Source organism: Anoplophora glabripennis, unplaced genomic scaffold, assembly GCF_000390285.2.
Source record: "Anoplophora glabripennis isolate ALB-LARVAE unplaced genomic scaffold, Agla_2.0 scaffold239, whole genome shotgun sequence".
Lineage (NCBI taxonomy): Eukaryota > Metazoa > Arthropoda > Insecta > Coleoptera > Cerambycidae > Anoplophora > Anoplophora glabripennis.
This window is the reverse complement of record NW_019416322.1, coordinates 358,340-379,962: the sequence shown is the minus strand read 5'-3', so window position 1 is coordinate 379,962 and position 21,623 is coordinate 358,340. Positions and strand designations below refer to the sequence as shown.

Below are 21,623 nucleotides of genomic sequence, written 5' to 3'. Positions count from 1 at the left end.
GCCCCATTCTATGGTTGTCGTGCGTTGTCTTTGTCTAGTCCCATCCTCCCCATCTTGTAGCGTGGTGTATGGCGTGTAGTGCTGGACAAGTGTCCGTTAATCCAGTTATTTTGGTGAAAATTGTTTAAATGCAGTGATTTGATTACAATAATTTAACAACAATAATACATTGAGCCCCGATAAATATTTGATTAAATAACAGATAGTTCAATTGTTACCTATACTTACTTACGTATCTGTAACGTACAATATAGGTTATGGCAATCTATTCGTCCGATCAGTTCAACAATTCCTTTAATCGAGACCTAAAATATTGTCTCTAAAACAGATCTGTGTAAAAACCACTGGGGCAGCTTAGTAGTTTATGACTTTAATCCATCAGTCTTCGGGAGTTCCGCAAGGGTCAATTCTAGGGCCACTGTTGTTTGTTATTTTTATTAATGACTTAATTGAATGCCTCGATGTCAAGTATCTACTCTGTGCGGACGACCTCAAGCTGTTCTTGGAAGTTAAATCTTCTACCGATTGTACTAGATTACAAAATAATCTTGACAGATAATATAAACTAATGCAAAAAATTAACAAAAAATTAAAGGGTCAAAAGAATTTCCGAAATTTTTCTGTGATTTTTGACAGACTGTATTTAGGTGAAAAATGGTCGTATCGGGAATTAAAAAAAAAGCATTTTGAAGCTCTAAGAGTCTAGTTTTTAGATCTTTCGGTCGAAATTTTTTAGGAGCTACGATTACCATGCAAGTCCACGGACTTGAAAAATAATTTTTTTTTTCAGCTAAGCCAGTGTATGGACCAGATATCTCGGCGACAAATGGTCGTACAGAGAACTGAAGGGCAGTTTCGAAAACTGGAATAAATTTCCTATAACACACTACCGCAACTTTTCGGAATTTTTTTTTTTTCATCTTTTACACTAATTTTAAAAAACAGAAAAAATCTCAGAAAAATTTCGGAAATTCTTTTGACCCTTTAACTTTTTGCATTACTTTAGCTGGTGTTCAAATAATAACCTACCCCTGGATATAAGTAAATGTAATATTCCTACAGTTGACGCAAAACTACTCTAGATTTGATTATACAATTGATGAATACCATGGTACACCTCAGGATTATTGCTTTCTCGTTTTAAATTCAGTAGTCTCAGTCGTAAGCAATTTATGTTTTCAATTACATATATTCCTTTTTAAAATTATAAATAATACTTTAAATGCAGATTTTACTCTGCCTTACAATTGTCCATATCTCGTACAAATTTACTTATGACGTCTCTCCTATATCAAATGATTTCTTATTATCAAAAATATGAACATGACATATTTTTCCATTGCATATACATATAACATAAAATAATTGTTTGTTTAGTAGATTAGTTTTAGACTTTTATCTCGATTTAATATTTTGATTGATCTCTTTTGTGTAATACTCGTGTCTTTATATTTAATGTTAGTTGTCTCTTTTTTAATTTAGTTAAAAGTTTTTTGTTTTACCATATCCTGTTATTGTGACTTTGTTCCGTTGGATATTTTAATTTCTAAATAAACAAGTATTTTACTACTTACTATTAGTAGGACCTGTCAAATAACGACATTACTGTGTAAGCAAGAAAACCTCAATTAATTGGAAGCAATGAACTAAATTACTAGAATGGTGGCATTCGGACTATCGCAGCAAGCAGGATAATCACCTAGTTGCAGTGGGTCCACATTCAACTTCGATTCCCACACTCGACGAAATAATTTTTCATTAGGTTATCCCCAAGAAGTAGTTTGGAATCCACTTATGAGTTCTACGTCTGCATCCCCCTAGTTTGGGACGACATAGACGTGCGTATGCGTAAAATTTATTTGGGCGCGATGTAAGGTTTTATTACAAAATAGGTACATTATTTCATAGTAGTATTTATATTATTAAAAAGTTGTTTTACAAAATTAAACATTATTATCAGTATTGGACATGTTTCTTCCCTATTTATAAATTCATTTTTATTTAAAATTATCCAACAAAATTATATTCTGCAAGAGAATAAAAAATATTGTAATAGGAGACACTTTAATTTTGTCACATTTATAGTAAAATTACACAGGGTGTTTCATAACTCTACCGACACAGAGCAGGCATGTGTAGAGAATCTTGAACTATGCCGATTTGTTATGTAACATTTTTCTTTGGATGTAACGTTGAAGAAATATTGGCCTCTGAAGATGAGTGTTAAATTTTGAAAAACAGTGATATTTCAGTAATGCCTTATCATAGAGCAACCAAATTTGGTACATGATTTGCGTTTATTGTTATCTTTAATTGGTAAAAATATGAATTTGTTGGAAGCCCAATAAGGGCTAGGGCGCCCTTAAAATGATATCGATTTTTTTATTAGTATACCAATTATTAAACAGTTTTACCAGTATTACAGTAAGTAAGTAAGTAAGTAAGTAAAATCTTTATTAGTTCATTTTGCATAAGAATAACAAAATACCCGTAGGGTGTAAAACTCATCAATTATATGTAGTAAAAAGTTAAATATAAGAAGTAGGTAATATTAAATATAAAACAAGATGCACACCAATACTAACATTGCTGATAAGTAAACACGAACAAAATAACACAATTAATGCACTGATACATACATACACATATTATCTCATTATACATAGTATAATGAGATAATAAATCAATATATATTATCTTCAAAAAATTCCTTTAAAGTATAATATGCTTTCTCTAAAAGAATTTTATTTAATTTTACCCTAATATCTTTGCATGATAAATTTATTATATCTAGAGGTAACTTATAAATTTTAATTAATGAATATGGGACTTTAAATATAACTATATTTTACTATATTTTCATTCACTAACACATTTTTGTTTCTGGTATCATATAAGTGAGATAAGTTAAAATCCACGAATATATTTTGCTTAACAAATATAATTACTTCATATATGTATAAGCTCACTAAGGTAAGTATTCTTTTTTCAATAAAAAATTGTTCACAACTATCTGTTTTATGTTTAGAATATTCTTAATGCATCTCTTTTGTAGTACAAATAAATCAATAGCATCACTAGAGTTTCCCCAGAAGACTATCCCATATTTTATTTGGGGTTGAACATATGAATGGTATGCTATAAATGCTGTAGGAATATTAATATTTTGAGATATTACTTTTAGAACATAACAGTATTTAGCGATCTTTAGACCAACTTGGTCTATATGGGTTTTCCAGTTCAAACGCGAATCAATTTTTACCCCCCAAAAAGAGGTGCTATTCATTGATGTTATGATGCCATTGCCAATAGTAAATATAATCTCATTATCCTCCTTTTGGTATGTAAAGTTGATTATTTGTGTTTTTTCTTTATTTAATTTTAAATCCAAGTAGCACCATTTGGTTTAGGTATTCCTTATTTTTATTACCGATTATTATAGATGTATCATCAGCATACATCAACTTCAACAATCAACTTCAACATCAATTTTACATCAACTGTTGAGGGCAAGTCATTTGTGTATAAAACATACAACAAAGGACCCAATATCGACCCCTGAGGTACACCCCTTTCTATTAGTATTACGTTTGCCTTTATGAGGGCACCAGTATCGTCCGTTCTACAACACACTCCTTCCTATTCAGCAGGTAAGATTCTATCAATTCCGAGGCAACACTTCGAATGCCATACATTTGAATTTTTTTATTTAGAATGCCATGATCCACATAATCAAACGCTTTGGATAAATCCAAGCATACAGCCATGGTACTGTTTTTTTTTTAGTAATCTTGTAATTTCACACAATGCCTGATATATAGCCCTTGTTGTTGTTTTATTTTTCCTAAACCCGTTTTGTGCATCTGTAAACAGATCATGACATTCCAAAAAATGTAATATTCTGTTATAGATTATTTTTTTTTCAAAAACTTTGCTTATATTTAACAGTAATGCAATAGGCCTATAGTCGTTCATTAAATTTTTTCACCTTTTTTTACACGGCCTTAACATGGGCAATTTTAAGATTTTCAGGAAAAATTCCTATTTTTAATATTAATTATGTATGCTAATGGAATTGATATTTCAGCCGCTGTCAATTTAAGTAATTTAATTAATATTTCATCTTCCCCTACAGAATTAAATTTTTTATACTCATAATTACATTGTGGATATTTAATTTAAAAATGTTTTTTACTCTTACAAATTTTTCGAAAAAATAACGGGTTTTGAGAAAATGGGGATTTTGTGAAACAATTGATTCGGACAAAAAGTAAAGTATTCAGTTTTACAACTAGTAGGCTATGATTTCATGTGTCATTTTTGACATTTAAAAAGACTGCATATTACCACGTACTATTCCATCGTCTTGGAAAATGCCTGCAAAATTTTCATTTCGTGAACAAGTTGACATGCTGTTAGTAATGGGGTTTTGTGAGGGTTATTGTCGACGATGTGTACAGGAGTGCCGAAGAAGATTTTCTGATCGTTTTGATTCCACACCGGGAGACCATCGAATTGTAAGACGTAATCTGCTTCATCCTTATCATATCCAAAATATTCAACAATTGTTACCCCAAGATTTAGACTAAAGACTAATTTTTTGTAATTTCATTTTACGTCAGGGTATTAGGTTTCATGAGAAGATTCTTTTTACGGACGAGGCCTGTTTCACTCGAAGATACATTTATTTTCAGCAGGAATTTTTGATCACGTAATGCATTATTGGAATGGATTTTACTAGAAAACGGTTCATGCTATCTAACAAGAATTCCTTTTTTATGCATAACATGATAAATTTTCATAATTTCGGTTCAGGAAGTAGAAAAAATTGCGTACAAAAAAAATTGTGAAATTTGCCCCATGGTCTCGCATTTTCTTACGCCCCTGTAGCACATTTTGATTTGTATATTATGCCGTTTATTAAGCATATAAATAGTAATACAACCCCAAAATATCGCGAGTTAATATTAAACAGTTTTTAAGTTATGCAATAAAAACTGTTTCCTGAGTTACTCTTTCAGGGGGCTGTATCTCCCTTAAGTGCCGCCACTGACAAAAACTCTACTAAGGTTTTCATCATATTTCGACATGTTTTACATACTCACCAATTTTGAGTACTTATTTCGTGAACATCTTGTATAAGATAATATTGTTAAATTTGGGCCAGGAAAATACTCGTCTTTTAGATTAAAAAAATTTAGTACCAATAAAAATGTTTTACTAATAATAGTGCCACAGTAGCAAAAGTAATAAATGTGGGTCACTTGTAAATATTATACTAGTGAAAAATTTGAGAGATGAATATTCCAAATAATATTTACGTAGGTGTATGAGAAATTAATGAAAATATGAATAAAATTGGATTTGAACAAGTAGGTATGTATACATTTATTTCATATACTAACCTACATACAATACACTTTTACATACATCAATAATTTTTACCCTTTCTGTGCTGCTAAATTTAGAAATTGAAGTTTTACCATCAATTCTGGGTTATATGATAAATAAGTCATATTGACGCATACTTATTATGAGTCTATATCATCACACTTTTAAATTTAAACGATAGCTAGTCTACACATTAATATTATTGGTTGCATTTTTAAATATCATATTCTATTTAAACAAATAACGATGTAGCAGTTGTAAATGAATTTGCTCAAAAAAACAACTTGCCCTACTTATTGAACTCCTTCACTAACCCAAAATGCTATATGTGGAAAAAATTACAGAGAACAGAAGAACTCTTACTGATAGACTGGGATGATAATTGTTTTAATTATTGTAATATATCTTTATTAGATAAAACGCAATTAAAATTTTGATTGAAAATTATTAAAATATACAAATAAGTTATTTAAATTGTGGCCACTGTTAAACAGAAGCATCAATATTTTTTAAATTTTTTGTGAAGTAATTATAGTATTTGCAGAAAAAAACCTAAAAATTGATACAATTTATGCTATTTTTCCTTACTATGTGCATTAGATATAATAATAATAAAATATGTAAATCTGCAAAGGTGATTTTATAGTTTTCTGGAAATTTTGAGTAAAAATACCCGCTCGTGATAGAGGCACCTTAGGTTCTTCGTTTTTAAATATAACGAATAATTGGTTTTAAATTTCTATAATTTTTAACGTTTTTTTGGGAAATTATATTTTTAGTTTTTCCTTTAGTAGTTTCGTCAAATAATAAAACTTGTATGGATTTTGCCATAAAGGACCCAATTTTCTTCGGTTAAGTATATGAAAATTATTCAGATTCATTCATTTTTCAATTTGATCTTCTGTGAAAATGTTAAATAAGTGTAAGGAATTGCTGATATTGTGGTACGATACAGGCAACGATTCATATATTTTTTTTCGAATGTAATATATGTATATGCAAGTGGTACATCTGGTTATGGCAAAATAATATAGTCGCTATTACGTACGTTAAGCTACAGTATAATTAGACTGACCCAAACATCCACAAAAACACTTACGATAAATTCTCGAAAAAATCGCATTCAATAAATAATTACAAAAGTTTTATTTCGTATCCTACATGTTAAATTTTCGACATACTAACATTTGCCGAAGCTACTTATGTTACTAAGCTGGCTTTCATTAGATGAAAGTTGCATCAAACTAAAAAAATTATCGGGGTATTAGTATTTAAATAAAAAATATAGAATTAAGCATTTGCGTGTACTTATATATTCCTTTTGCGATTTTACATTTCAAAATGTATTAGTCCTAATAATTTATGTGTTTTTACTATATTTCATAATAATATTCGAACAAAAGTCTGAACTTACATGACCCGATTTATTTGGCTCAACCAATCAGATTAATCATGTGATCACCCGGTGTATTGTTTACTAGGCGTGTTTAGATTCATTTGTGACGTAATAATATAGCACCGTGTTTTAACTACCTAAATATAATGTTATAAATAAATACTGATGTAAGTAAATAATATGACTAGGAAAATATATAAGTACGCAAAAAAATCTAAAAGCATTACAAAATAATAATGCCTAGATTATTTTTTGTTATTACACTTTAAATGTCGTAAATTAGTTATGTTGATAACTTAATTTTACGTTACTTACTGTGGGGTCATAATAACTAATGATCTAGTATGAAATTTTACATAAAATTCCTTTCAGGAATTTCCTGGCACATATTTGCTTCAACAAATTTTTCAAATTACTATCGAGAATCATTTAAATTAATTATAAGGCCTCTTATATAATTTTTTACAAACTTTTAAAGCATTGCTATATTAAATATGAGTTATTCGATGACAGAGAAAGTTAGTTACCAGTCTAAATAAGTAAGTTTTTAACCTACCATTACTTAGTTGCGCTGTTGGAAAATCTAATATTCATAGTATTTTGCTCATAAATTTTTAATGAGCACTTCTTAAGTACTTTGATTTTTATCAGCATGGGTGTGCCTCAAATTGTATATAAACAACTGAAAAAATGTTATAAATGATATTATAACTCGTGAAATATCAACTATTTTTGTATTAAATATATTTTTGATTGAGATTATACTTGCAAAAAACAAAAACTTTCAAATTAATGAACATCATCCAAGTTTGCTACTTGACTGAAAACTGATTTGTCGTATGACTTTAAACGCTAAAAAAATTTGTGTGAAATTCCGCTCAAATCGCACTAAATAATGTATTAAATAGTCTTTAGAATTGTTCATATTAGAATGTAATTAATTAGTTAGTCTCAATAATTGAAAATATACTCAATAATTTAGCCCATTACGTTTAATGTGTTCACTAACACGACTTATTTAGTGTAGTTTTTGGAAATCAAAAAGGCCTTGAATGAAGATTCCAGAAGAATGAGAGCTAAGTGATGCAAATAGCTCAGACCTTCTCTGATTATCACATTTCTCAAAAAAAAAAAATCTAAAACCGTATCCAGTTTTCCATTTCTTTCTACTATCTGTTCTATACAGAAAAGCTTAGTCTGAAAAATATTTCAAAATATTTAAGGCATGTTTGATAGTTCGAACTGAAAATTAAGCTATAGAAATAGCATTACCCCCCATTTTTATAGTTATATACAATGTGTTTAGATTATTTTAGATCATCTGATATATTAATGTAGACAATCAAATATGTATATGACTATCTTTTATATGATTTGGATAATACAATACCACTGGGTTATGTTTGATATCTTATCAAAATTCTTTTGTCTTAGTTCTTTTGTCTGGATTTTATATTTTGATTACTATATTTTGATTACTATATTTTGTGTAGCACTTATATTTTTATTAACACCTAAGTTCTCTTGTCTGGATTTTATATTTTGATTGCTCTATTTTGTGTGTTTTATATTTAATGTCTTTTTTCTTTTTAAATTTAGTTAAGGTTTTCTGTTTTCCCTTATCCTGTATGCCCTGTTGGATATTGTAATAATCAAATAATAAATAATGATCAAATTAAAAAATATTTGTGTGTTAATTATTAAATACTTCTCAAAAGCAAATTTATATCTTTAAATTTGAAAATTTTTGATAACACCTTTTGCCTAAGAACAAAAACAAACATTGTATTTTCATTTCGCGTGAAAAGTAATCGGGTCTTGTTTGTTTTAATTAGATGCAGTAAGTAAAATAATGTTGGTATACATTACACAAGCTTCGTATAGGACTTACTATGAGCTAAAAGATAAAAAACATCCATCTGAATGTTAAATTAAAATCCTATGTTCAAGTAAATTATTTATAAAATTTTGGTGATAATAATTGTCCAATTATTGCGAAAATATGCGAACATCAGTATTTGAATGAAGGTCTGCGGCCGTCGGCAAATATCGAAACGGTTCTTTAAAAATGATACAACAGAATGGCGTATTTCAAAATTGACTGTAATGAGTACAAGATCTCGTTTTATTCCATATATTACTCTATTAATTTTTTAAATTTATTATGTTTTAAAAGTATTCCTTTTTGTTTTAATAAATAATATGTTAATTTTCAATTCAATTTTCAACAAAACATTTCCTTGTAAAAATTGACCATGTAGACTGCTATTTCGTTAAATGTTTACAGTTATTTACTAAATTCAATCCCATATTATGCTTAATTTTTTTAGTAGAAGTAAGAAAGAACATTTCTTAGCTTTTAGTACCAGCACCTTCGCCACAATTTCAATTCCAAAGTTAGTAAAATATTAATACCTATTGTTACTTGTTCATTACATTACTATATTTTAAAATCAACATTTCCGAAATTCTGGGTTATTTTTGTCTTAATACTTACTATTTCTAACCTAAGTTATATCACAGCTTGTAATAAATTTCCCAAACAATTAAAAATATATTTATAGTTACGATCGAAAGTTAAATCAATTCATAATATTGAAGAAACAAGAAAAAATAATTTGTATTACCTGTAAATATAAAAAACTCATATGTATGTTGTAGTTCAATGTCATAGAAATGTATTAAAAATTTGATTGAAACTAATTCTTCAATAATAATTTTGTGTATCATAACTATTACGTATTTTTCAAGTTTGATCCAAGAGCGGTAGATGAAATATTCACCATCTGGGTAAAGCAAAACAAATCCTGTCAGACAACAAAGGGAAATTACATCCAGAATTAAAATTTCATATATTCCTGTATTATCGATAGATTAAGGATAATAGTTAATAAATTTAGCATTAGAACAGTTTTTCAGGCAACTAATACTTGACGAACTTAGTGACCAAAAAATAATTTTCAAAATTCATAAAATTGCATTTATAGTAGGTACACCTAGTGAATGCAATGTGGGGAGATTTTTTTATCTGTAAACATTAGATTAGAGGAGCACAAGGTCTACATTATAGAACCAGATTTTGAGAAATCAAAAATTTACTACCACGCTTGTAAAAACAGTTTGTAGTTCAAAATTCGGCCAAAGTTTTGGAAAAGAGAAAAAATACCATTAGAAGAAAATTAAAAGAGACCGCGATTATTTTGTTGAAGGGTGATGGATGTGTTTTAAATTATTCTATAAAGTTGCTTCTTTGTTGGCTCAAATTGAAAAAGGTAAAGCATATGATAACACAGCCCCACAAAAAAAAGTATCGGATCTGGTATTTCCTATGTATTCCTATGTATTTTTTCCGCTGAATCCGAATCTGCCTTCAGATTTGGCCCAACGGGTCTGAGTTTTCGGGAAAACTCAAAAAACAGGTCAAAATTCACAAAAAACGTCATTTACGATCGACGAAAGTTATAAAATATCAAATTATTCTACCAGCTCCCTAGACGTATGATTTTTCACTCGTTTAATTTCAATTTATCATCGTAGAGTCAGACAAACTGGTCCAATTTCATTCAAAACAAGAAAATAGATCAAAAACGCCATTTTCATGGCATAATTCGTGTTGCAGAGTTCTGGTTCCATCTTTTTATCCACCCACCCATTTATGAATTCATACATCCTTCTAACATCCATCTGTACCACCTATAAAACCCACCCATCTATCCATCTACTTTTTGTGCTGAGAGATGAGATAACAGTCTAGAAGATTGAGAATGCAATAAAACTTGTAGAATACTCTACTTTCTAAACAAAAGAAAACGATATCTACAAATCATTCTTATTTTTGTTGCTAAACGTGTTCACTTTTCTTCAAAGGATCTATGCAAAGGGTTACGTTTTCGTGTATTCGTTTTATTTCTCTTTTCTCTTTTTAAGAACCAATCTGAAGGCAGATTCGGATTCAGCGGAAAAAAATACATGGAAATACATGGGTCTGAATACGAGATCCGATACTTTTTTTTTGTGGGGCTGTGTAATAGAATAAATCATGATGTCTCTAACTATGGACACAGGCAAAAAAAAAACAAATTTAAACCTTCAAAAGTAACTAAAAACGAAAAACAGATACGGTTTTCAAAAGGTTAACGATTTTTTCAATGTAGTTACGTCTATTTTGTGTTTTGTATTTGTCCGTCTTTTAAGGGTGATATATTTTATTAGGCCAAACTATTTTTATAAGGATAACCCCTAACTGATCCTTTTGGGGCAACAGTTTATTTCATTAACTTTTAAAATTTTTAACAGGTGGTAAAATATATTGAATAAATTACAGGCATAGTATTATTTTCTTATACAGGGTGATTCCGGTTTAATCTGGATAAGTAGAACAGGTTAAAATAGTATTCATTCATGATATAAACTTATTTCCAAAATCGCATCGTTGCGAGGGCGTTGAAGTAGGAATTTTCTTCCCTTTTCTTTGCACTAAAAATGCTTTTGAAATAATACTTTTAACGATGATTTTCACAAACGTCAGTTTATACAAATCATTGTGAGTTTTGTTTTCATGGGTTGCTATAACGTTAAATGAAATTTACGCGGTTGGGGCGCTACACTGTCACGAATTTCATTGATTATCTCAGAAACAAGGCCAAATATCGAAAAAAAAAAACAAGAGACGGATAAGCTTCAATATTAATGAGACAGAAGTGATGTGCAGCTGTTTTATTTAAATTAATTAATTTTTTCGAAGTTTTGAAATAATGTAGGAGGGGGGGAGGCACACAAAATACACTTCTAAGTGGGGTAGGTGGTTCAGACTTAAGATGCTTATGTAAGATCATAAGGAGTGTTTGCATTTCAAATTTCACCTCAATCGGATGAGTGGTTCAAAAGTTATGATGGAAAAGCGAGAAAAAATCTGTTCAACGCCTTCCGTCTCCGAATGAACATTATTTTAACCTGTTCTATCGATTCCTGAAGTTATCCAGATTAAACCTGAATCACCTTGTATATCTACGCGGTGGTGTCGTACTTTGATTTTTTATTTGTTTTGTTTGTTATAAGTTTGCATTTTAATTTTATTTAAATATAACCAATGAGTATCTACAGGGCGTTTTTAAATGAGGTAGCAAAAATGGTAGCAGTGAATGTAGAGCCAAAAATAAGAGGATTGAAGTAAAAATACCTTATATGAAAGTTACACCCCTGAGGCGATATACCCTCTTAAAGGAGGGGATTGAAATTCACATTTTAATTTTTTTCTTCAACATGGGGAGTGCTAGAGACACGAAATTTAGTATGAGCATCCTACTAATAAAGAGACAACTTTTCAATATTTTTTCGATCATTGGCGTATTTTATAAAGGAGTGAAACAGTCAACTCCATTGCAATATTTTATTAAAACTTTTTTGTATGACGCAATTTATTTATTTAAAAATATTTATTGGGAAGACTGATTTATTGCGCAACTTTTTTACCTCTTATAATTTTTCGATAAAACCGATAGTTTTCTAGTAAAAAAATTTGATGCGTCAACGTTCACTAAAGGGATAATTGCGAAAATTTGTAAAAATAAAGTAGGCGGATGTCATAACAAATAAATTGTTATCATATTAATAAATTGACACTTTCTGTCAATAAGCTGGTAATTTAATAATAAAATTAAGAATAATTTGCTATTAATTAATGAAAAATGTTTAATAACTTATGACTATGGGACATGTATTAGGTAAAGTTATTTAACTGAAATAAAATTTAATACAAACGAAAAACAAGAAATACAAAATTAAATTTAAAGAATATTCTCGAATTAATTTTCATTTTGCTGCAAGCATAACCTAATACGTCTGTTGAAGTTATAACGCACTCGCACAAACAGTTCTTGGTTATTGCGAAGGTCATCTGCTGCCTGAAATATTCTTAAACGTAGTTCTTCTAAGGAGGCAACGGGAGTGGCATAAACAATACTTTTTATGTGTTCCCACAAAAAGAAATCCATAGGGGTTAGGTCAGGTGAACGTGCAGGCCAACAAACAGGGGCATCACGACCACAACCAATTCAGTGATTCGGGTAATTTATATTTAACCATTCTCTAACGGCAAGTGTATTATGTGCAGGCGCCCCATCGTGCATATACCACATCACCTGGCGTAGCAAGGGGTTCATCCTCAAGTAATGTTGGAAGATTTTCGTTCAAAAAAAAGATACTCGGCCGCTCCAAGCCTGTGTGGAATTTCCTATAATTCCCATCCAAACGTTTAAACTGAAATTATGTCGACATCTTGAAATAAATATTTCATGAGTATTTTCTTCCGACCATGAATGAACATTATGAAGATTTAGTGCATCTACTCTAGGAAAATTTGCTTCATCGGTGAAAAGTATATTCATTAGGAAATTTAAGTCATGCCTGGAAATATTAATGTACCATTGACAAAAATCCACGTTGTTTGGTAAATCAGGGTCATTCAATTCTTGCACGGGTTGATGGTGAAAAGGGTATAAAATATTTTCATGAGCTACATTCCACACAAGACTTTGAGAAACTTGCAGTTGCCTGGACACCTGTCTTGTGCTTGTACCACAGTCTTGTTCTAGATGTTCCAGTAAAGCTTCCTCAGTTTCAACAGTTCGGACATTACGCCTTCTTCCGGCACCCTCACGATTGAGGTAAATTTTACCAGTTTCGCGAAGCCTTCTTTTCACCGAGGCCAATGTTTGTCTATGAGGAATCGGTCGGTTTGGATATCTTTGGAGGTATAATGTTACTGCAGCGTTACTAGTTTTTCTGGATTCGAAAAACACTTGGAGCATGTCGACATATTCGTTATTGGTATAAATATTGTTCTGATAATAAATTAATTAATTGATACTAATTATTGGTTGACAGAAGTGTCAATTTATTAATATGATATACAATTTATTTGTTATTGCATCCGCCTACTTTATTTTTACAAATTTTCGCAATTACCCCTTTAGTGAACGATGACGCATCTAATTTTTTTACTAGAAAACTCGGTTTTACCGAAAAATTACAAGGGGTAAAAAAGTTGCGCAATAAATCAGTCTTCCCAATAAATTTTGCTTCATATAAAAATTTTCTAATAAAATATTGCAATGAGATTGACTGTTTCATTCCTTTATAAAATACGCCAATGATCGAAAAAATATTGAAAAGTTGTCTCTTTATTAGTAGCATGCTCATACCAAGTTTCGTGACTCTAGCATTCCCCATGTTAAAGGTATTTTTACTTCAATCCTCTTATTTTTGACTCTACATTCACTGGTATCATTTTTGCTACTTCATTTAAAAACACCCTGTATATTAGATATAAACTTATTCCACTTTTAAATTCCATTAAATGTGCTACAAAAAAGTTTCTAAAATATTGCTCCATTAAAAGTATGTGTACAAATGCGTCTGCATCCGAAAAATATTTCTATAGTACTCCAGGATAACTAATATAAGACTTTATTTAATTTTGTGGTGGTAAACCTCGTCTCTAAACATTGCGCCGTTCTATTTCTGTTTCCATATTACACACTCATGTTTAACACTGATTAATTCATCATTAAATATATCATTTTACGTCACCCCGCGTTCGCGTCCCGACATCATTGATCCCCTTAAATATTAATCACCGTAATTTTGTGTTTCATAACTTAAGTGTAAATATTGTTAATAATAAATGATGTCAACTTACCGACGGATTGGGCATACATCGGCGTGCCATTGGCTCGGGACTCCGGTACGTCGGGGAATACCTTCCTGCGAAACAAGCACCAGAAGACGTTATGGGCCCGTGAAGACCTGTTGGGCCCTTGGACCCCATCATTTTGTCTGGCGAATACATAACTACTACCAATTTGTCTTTACCTCAGTTCACTAAACATTATGTCTCTACGATCCTAACAGTTTCGGGATACCTAACTTGAGCGAGGGGTTCGTGGTATTTTTTGCGTTTATTTACATAATTCTTCAAACGTGAAAATTGTTCGTCGGAACTATACCAAAGTTTTGTAAATTTTTAAGAATCCGTAACCTTAAACATAGATCACGAAACGTCGCCGATCCTTATCACAATGGTTTATTAATTGTTGTTTTTTAAATTGAACAGAACACGTTATCTCAGATATTATTCACCCCAAAAGGTCTAAGGGTTGACTGAAAAGCAAACTATCGTCTGCCATTGGAGTTTTGTCGAGTTAGGGGGGTTGGCGCTTTGCGCATGACTGTCGTCCCGACGCCCGCCTCTACTTCTCTATCTGAAGCCGCATTCGCCTCTAACAAATTAGTGGCATTTTGATGGTGTATAGATTTTTGAATTGTTACCAAAGGGGTAAATAATCGGTTTTACATGTTTAGAGAAATTGTCGATTGATGACTTACATACATATTTATGCGTCATAAGTGGCATGTGTTTATATATATGTTCATTTATGGATTATAACATTTAGTTGCGGTGCCTAATTATATACTCGTAAATGTAAATAAATGCTGGACAAACACAACGGATTGAAAGACCAATATAAAAATAAGTGTTATTATAGAATTCCTATTATCCGTGTTATTTACTTATTTCTTTTAACTATTGATTAAAATTCTTCATCTCCCGCGCTTTTGAAAATCCATTCTTATAACTCAATCAGAATACATTAAATATTCACAATGTTACAGAAACCAGGATCGGATTTAGCTAGCATCACCGTGAAATACAGAGTGTCCAGGAAATAGTGGACAAATTCTCGGATTTGGGTAGTAGGGGCAAAAGTTGGGCGTTGAGAATAGATTTTTCGTTATAACTTTGTTGTATTTCATTAAAATTCAATTTTTTTCATTAACCATATTGTTTTTTTTTGCGACAAAAATCAGTTTTTCCTATATATTGGAAAAACTATTAATATTAGAGAAAATTATTCAAGAGACGAAATATGCGCAATAAAAAGACCTACAAAATGTCGCCTGATAGATTAAAATCAGATAAATTGTTTAAAAGTTATTCAAAAAAACATAAAAAAGTGGAAAAACAGCATTTTTTTATCCATAACTTGATTGTTATTTGCTGGATTTTATAAATGTGCCTAAAAGTTGTGTTTTATTGTTATTCAAATCTGTGCGAAAGATGGGCTCTGTGGGCCCTATAGTTACATAAAAAAAAAATGTTGCTACGCCCTTTTGGAGCCGAGTTAGACTTTTTTTTTTAAATCACAGGCCTCTGTAAAAATCAAAAGGCCCTTTGCAATAAATCAAAATTCCATTTAAATACAAAGCAAAGTTAGGTTTTAAGCTTTAAAAATCGACTTTCTAAATCCTTTTTTGTTAATAACTTTCAGAGAGACAGACGGTTAAAGTTATGAAAGTTGACGGAATAAATAAATAGAATTTTGCAAAACCTATTCGGCCCACAGCTCCAATCTTTAGCACAGTTTTGAAGAACAATAAAACACAAGTTTTACACATATTTATAAAATTCCAAGAAATAACAGTCAAGTTTTGGATAATTAAAAGAATATTGTTTTCCTTTTTTATGTTTATTTGCAATAACTTTTAAATAATTTATCCGATTTTAATTTATCATTTTATAGGTCTTGTTATTGCGCATATTTCGTCCGGTGAACACTTTTCTCTAAAATCAATAGTTTATCCAATACATTGGAAAAACTGATTTTCGTCAATTCATTGATGTTCAAAAATTATAGTGACGCGACCATTTCCTTCACTTTATCGATGTTTTCTTCAGTTGAAGACGTTGACGTACGACCGGAACATGGCAAATAATCAACGACTTCTCGATCATGTTTGAATGCTTTCATGAGCTTGAGTTTTCGATAGATTGAAGAAGGCATCGTCAATAAGTTGAAAATGTCAAAAAGTAGGTATATTTCAGCACGAACTAGTGGCACCTCAAGATCATTCAGAAAAGCAGATAATCATAATTTTCAGATTAATTTCCGAGATACAGTGTTTAAATTTTAATTTTTTATTTATTTTTATTAATTATTTCAGTGTTTTAAAGATATTGACTCGAAATTTGAAAAACGCTTTGGAGGGATAAATGTACATTTTTTGGGATGATTCGAGTATTTCTACTTGCACCAGTGGCGTTCGTGCGAGAATGCCACAACCCTTTTTAATAAAAAAAGGTAAGCCACTGACTTTTTCCCGTTTCGATATTTTTTTAGGAATCCGCCATCAATTCTGAATGAAATTGGTCGTATCAATTTTTTTCGTAGGATGCACCGTTTGTGAGGAAAAAATTAAACATTTATATTAATTTCTATTGATAGGTACATTATCTAGTAGACTGCTGTCAATATTTCTAAATAAATAAATATGATAAATGTGATGATTTGAAAAGTACGATCAGAGCAAATTTCTTCCGAAAAGATTAGAACTATCCAAAATGCATTTGGTCACCATCAAAGCTGGGTAAAGCCGATTAATGCAATGTGTTCATGTACAATATTTGTGGTTCAATGTGATATTGTACTGCTTTTAATTTTTTCAGGGGTTATACTCTATCTTTATTAGATCATTATTAATTAATTGTCGATTCAAAGTTGAAATAATAACTTCATTTCAAAAGTAATTTAATTGGTAATGCACACGAAATGTCTTCAACAATACTCACAGATTATACTTTCTGCTTTATGGGCCTTCAAATAAAAAATTACAGGAATTTAAGTCGGGTGAACGTGGTGGCCAGTGAATTCAAGCATTTGCTACATTTAAATGTTCTCTTACATTGCGACTAGATGCTATGATCCTCCGCCATGCATAAAATACATGTGATTACATAGATTATCTGGTAGATCGTCAAACACTTTGCAGCAGAGTATTCTTCAGAAAATCTAAATAACCCTTGCTATCAGACAATTCGTTCCTGAAAGGAATTTTCTTGTGGAAGTTTATATCTCCAGCTCTGGTGAATAATCTGCGAGAATTGAAGACAAGCCGTAAAAGTTTTTGCACTAAATGAACATGAAAAGGATTCATTGCAAACTCTTGGAAACTATAGTCTCTGCACTAATCTGACACCGGTTGCTTGGTTCTCTTTCATTTCCAAAATTGCTTCTTCCACAGTGGGTGGTCGAGTTTGAAGAGGACATCCTGCATTACCCCGTTAATTTTGAACTGACCACATCTTTCAATATTTCTAAAAGTTTGATGATTTGGGATTACACAAAACCTTAGCACTAATAACATATCGGTTTGTTTGTACCTATTGTTCATCTTAGAATGAAAAAATGACAAGTAAATTTTCGCAGCAAAGTATTTGTAGTACAAAAAGTAATATGTGTGTGTAGGTTTGTCTAAATAATCAGAATTTTAGGTAGATAGTTTTAAAAACATATATTATGAAGAGGGCTCCCTCTGGCGGAATAATATCGGGGAGGAAAATATTTCAATGAACATAAAATTTCCAAAAGCTCGTAGGTAGCGGTAAGTTATTATTTTTATAAGAAAGAGCGTTCCCCCACATGTCTATTTTACACGAAACTGTGTTCAGCAATCTTAACACAAGTGCATGTGTACATGACAATAAAATAAATATATGGGGGAACTCCCTTTGATCCTGTGGCACTTTGGGGAGTCGCGAGACTTTCTACTGACTCCCAGCAGACGTTGACTTCGCACAGACCAACTAAAGTTCATCTCTATTGGACGATTTCTATATGAAATGCCATGGGAAAATACGCTTCTTAGAATTTCGAACAATGTTTCCTTGTACCGATATGGAAATAAGTATGAAATAAAAATAAATGTTATATGTCACTTTATACTATTACTTATATACAACATTATCTTCATACACAGGAGACAAAATAGCTGTCTATTAGAGTACATTGGAAACAATTTTTGTTACTCTTTGTTAAAAAATAATTATTTAGTATTTTAATAAGTTTGTTAATGCTGTAGATATGCTATAAAGCCATTTATCCGCAATGACCTCATAATCGGACTTTTATCCAAACATATGAACCGTCTAAAGTGATACTTTATCCACTAGTGGAATAAAGTAACTTTATTTCACTAGTAGAATAACGAAGAAGAAAAGAAATATCAAGTCGTGCGAATATACATATTTTTATTAAATTCCAATAATTATTAAATTAAATTAATTAAATAATAACTAGTATACTTAAGGGAAAATCCAAACAAAAATAATATGCTCTACTAAATGTCATCAACGTTTATGGTCGTCTAAGTTGGACATTGGAAAATTTTATGGTTCTTCGAATTAGGTATTGAAAAAAGATATCCATTACAAAAAGGCAGGCTTATTGTCATGTTGAAATAGGTATGTCTTTGGATCTACTAAATCGACAAATATGTTTATCGAGTCCCAGAGATTCAAACCTAAAGTAACGTAACGTATTATGAGTCGAAGAACATCCTCATATTATTTGTCCAACCTCATTTCAGCAATAGTTTAGTTGTAATATCTGGTTAGGAGTTACACTCACAGATTAAATTCACAGAAGTTCCATAATTTCCTTGAAGAAGATTTAAATACTTTACTCGACGACTTACCATTACTTCTAAAAAGAAATAAGTGGATTCCGATGGATGGCGCTCCGGCTCATTATGGTCTTCAAATTAGGCAGTGGCTCGGGGAGCACTATCCACGTTGTTGGATCGGGCGTATTTTGGAAATGAATCATGCAGAATCTGGTCTCGGTCCCATTGCTTGACCGCCACTATCGCCAGATCTAAATCCCATGGATTATTTCGTTTTGGGATTTATTAAAGAAAAGATGTATACATGCAGTTCACCAGTCTGTACTCTTGAAATGTTAAGAAGAAGAATTGAAAATAATTATGAAACTCTTAAACACAACCCTAATATGATTAGAAGAGCAGTTCAAAGCTTAATTAGGCGGTGTGAGAAATCCATTCGAGGACATTTCGAACATTTGTTGTGATACTTTTTCTTTTGTTCTCTATTGTTAATTGTTATTTACGTTTGTTTCTCAATATTAAATATTTTATTCTGTATTACCTTAAAAAACTTAACCATTTCATATGTAATGAATCCATAAGAAGCCATTTATCTCAAAAACCAAGCATTTCATTTAAAAATAGTAAGAGACCTTTTTACTGTAGAATAAACCGCAATGTAAAAAAATATATTCAATTTGAAACATTTCCAGTGGCATAGAAATTATATTAAAAAGAAGGGTTATATCAGAGCCCCTTACAGACGCCTATGATTGATCTATTATTCACAATAATTTGTAAAATCGATAAAGTTTTTCATTCGTACACTTTATAAATATAAAACAAATGGCTTTCATAGCTTAAGAAAAAATAAATAAAAACCAAAAAAAAATGTTTTTCTGCAACCGTCACGATACTATGACATATTTTGACTGTCAAAAGCCTCTAAGGTTGACATTTTCCTTACTGAGAAAAAAATGGTATCTTAGCAATAAAAGTATTCACTTTTAATCCTTAGATTAAATGTGGTTTTCTAAGCACAAATTAATAATTAAATGGGTGATTCCGGTTGTAGAAAAAATATCATGTTTTATTCGGATTTAAAGTGTCTTTTTTGTTTCGCAATTTTGCTCGCCACAATCCTAATATAGCAATATACTATTCTTCAAGTGCTTATATCTCTAAAAGAAAGCCTTTGGAAGAAAAAGTGTATACTTCAAAATGACTATTTTAACGAGATCTATCGATGATAATGTCCTAATCATAAAAAGTGAATCACCCTGTATATAAAAAACCAAAAATTTTAGAAAAAATTACACTGAAACGACAGTACCAAAAGTGTTGACAATATTGTCAACTATAAGTACTTTTAGGAAGAGTAATATTCAAAATTTAAATAATCACCCTGTAACTATAATCAAAAGTTTGAAAGATAAATATAAATGGACATAATATGGAAACACTTTATTTGCACACATATTTCTTTAGTAGATTTTTACAAAAATACCAACGGTACAAATATTCATTTAACTCATTTCATAGAACAAAATGTATAAATAATAATAATAATAATAATAATAATAATAATAATAATAACTCTACTCCTCATTCTAACTACGAGAATTAGCCAAGAAGTCGGAGACTTGTGCGGGAGAGGAGGCGGCATATTATTATTACGCAGGCCGCATTTGCGCCCAGGAACGACTTATGTTGGTAGGCCCTAACCACCATTCAGTGCAGGAATGAGGGAAACCTGGAATACCTCATTAATTAGGGGGGTGGTCAAATGCCAACCGGTGTCAATATCTCACATTGACCCAAGCCAACATTCTTCCATCCTACCGTACCTGCACAGAGGGTGCCAATCCTCCGTACAAGCATAGCTAATCTACGGTCTACCGGCCGCGGGATTCGAAACCCGGGCAGATCGACACATCGATTTAAGTACTGACGCCTTAAACCGTGCGGCTATCGACTGTAAATAATAATAATAACAAGATAAGATTAACAGTTTTCAAAATACAGCGAGTTTTAATATAGGGGAGTTTCATCACAACTTGACAACAGCGCTTAACTTAATGCTACACTGCTGATGCACACCACGTGTGCATGCGGCAGACTTGTCCAAGGGAATAATAAAAATGTAAACAACTAATATTGTGAAACATTTATAAAATAGTAATTTTCAAGAAAATCGTTTTCCAGTTTTTAAATAAATAAAATAAAAGCAACCCCTCAGTGGTGTAGGTATGTATTTTGTGTAATAAAATGTGAAAATGAATTGATTTGTATCTGTTTTTACCCTCTTAGCAGCCAAGCGAGTAGCCCGAGAAAAAAAAATTATTTTTTTACTAGTTGTTTTTAGTATTTTCAATAGTAAACGTGACACGATGGTATT

General features: G+C 31.0%; 1 protein-coding gene across 1 annotated transcript in view; it reads right to left on the bottom strand.

Moving 5' to 3' along the window:
• Positions 1 to 14,618, bottom strand: part of LOC108911148 (inhibitory POU protein) — an 87,974-nt gene extending 73,356 nt beyond the window's left edge. Inside the window, exon 1 of the mRNA XM_018715994.1 lies at positions 14,487 to 14,618. Coding sequence (XP_018571510.1) covers positions 14,487 to 14,618 — 132 coding nt within the window. The remainder of the gene's footprint in view (positions 1 to 14,486) is intronic.
• Positions 14,619 to 21,623: the final 7,005 nt, after the last annotated feature.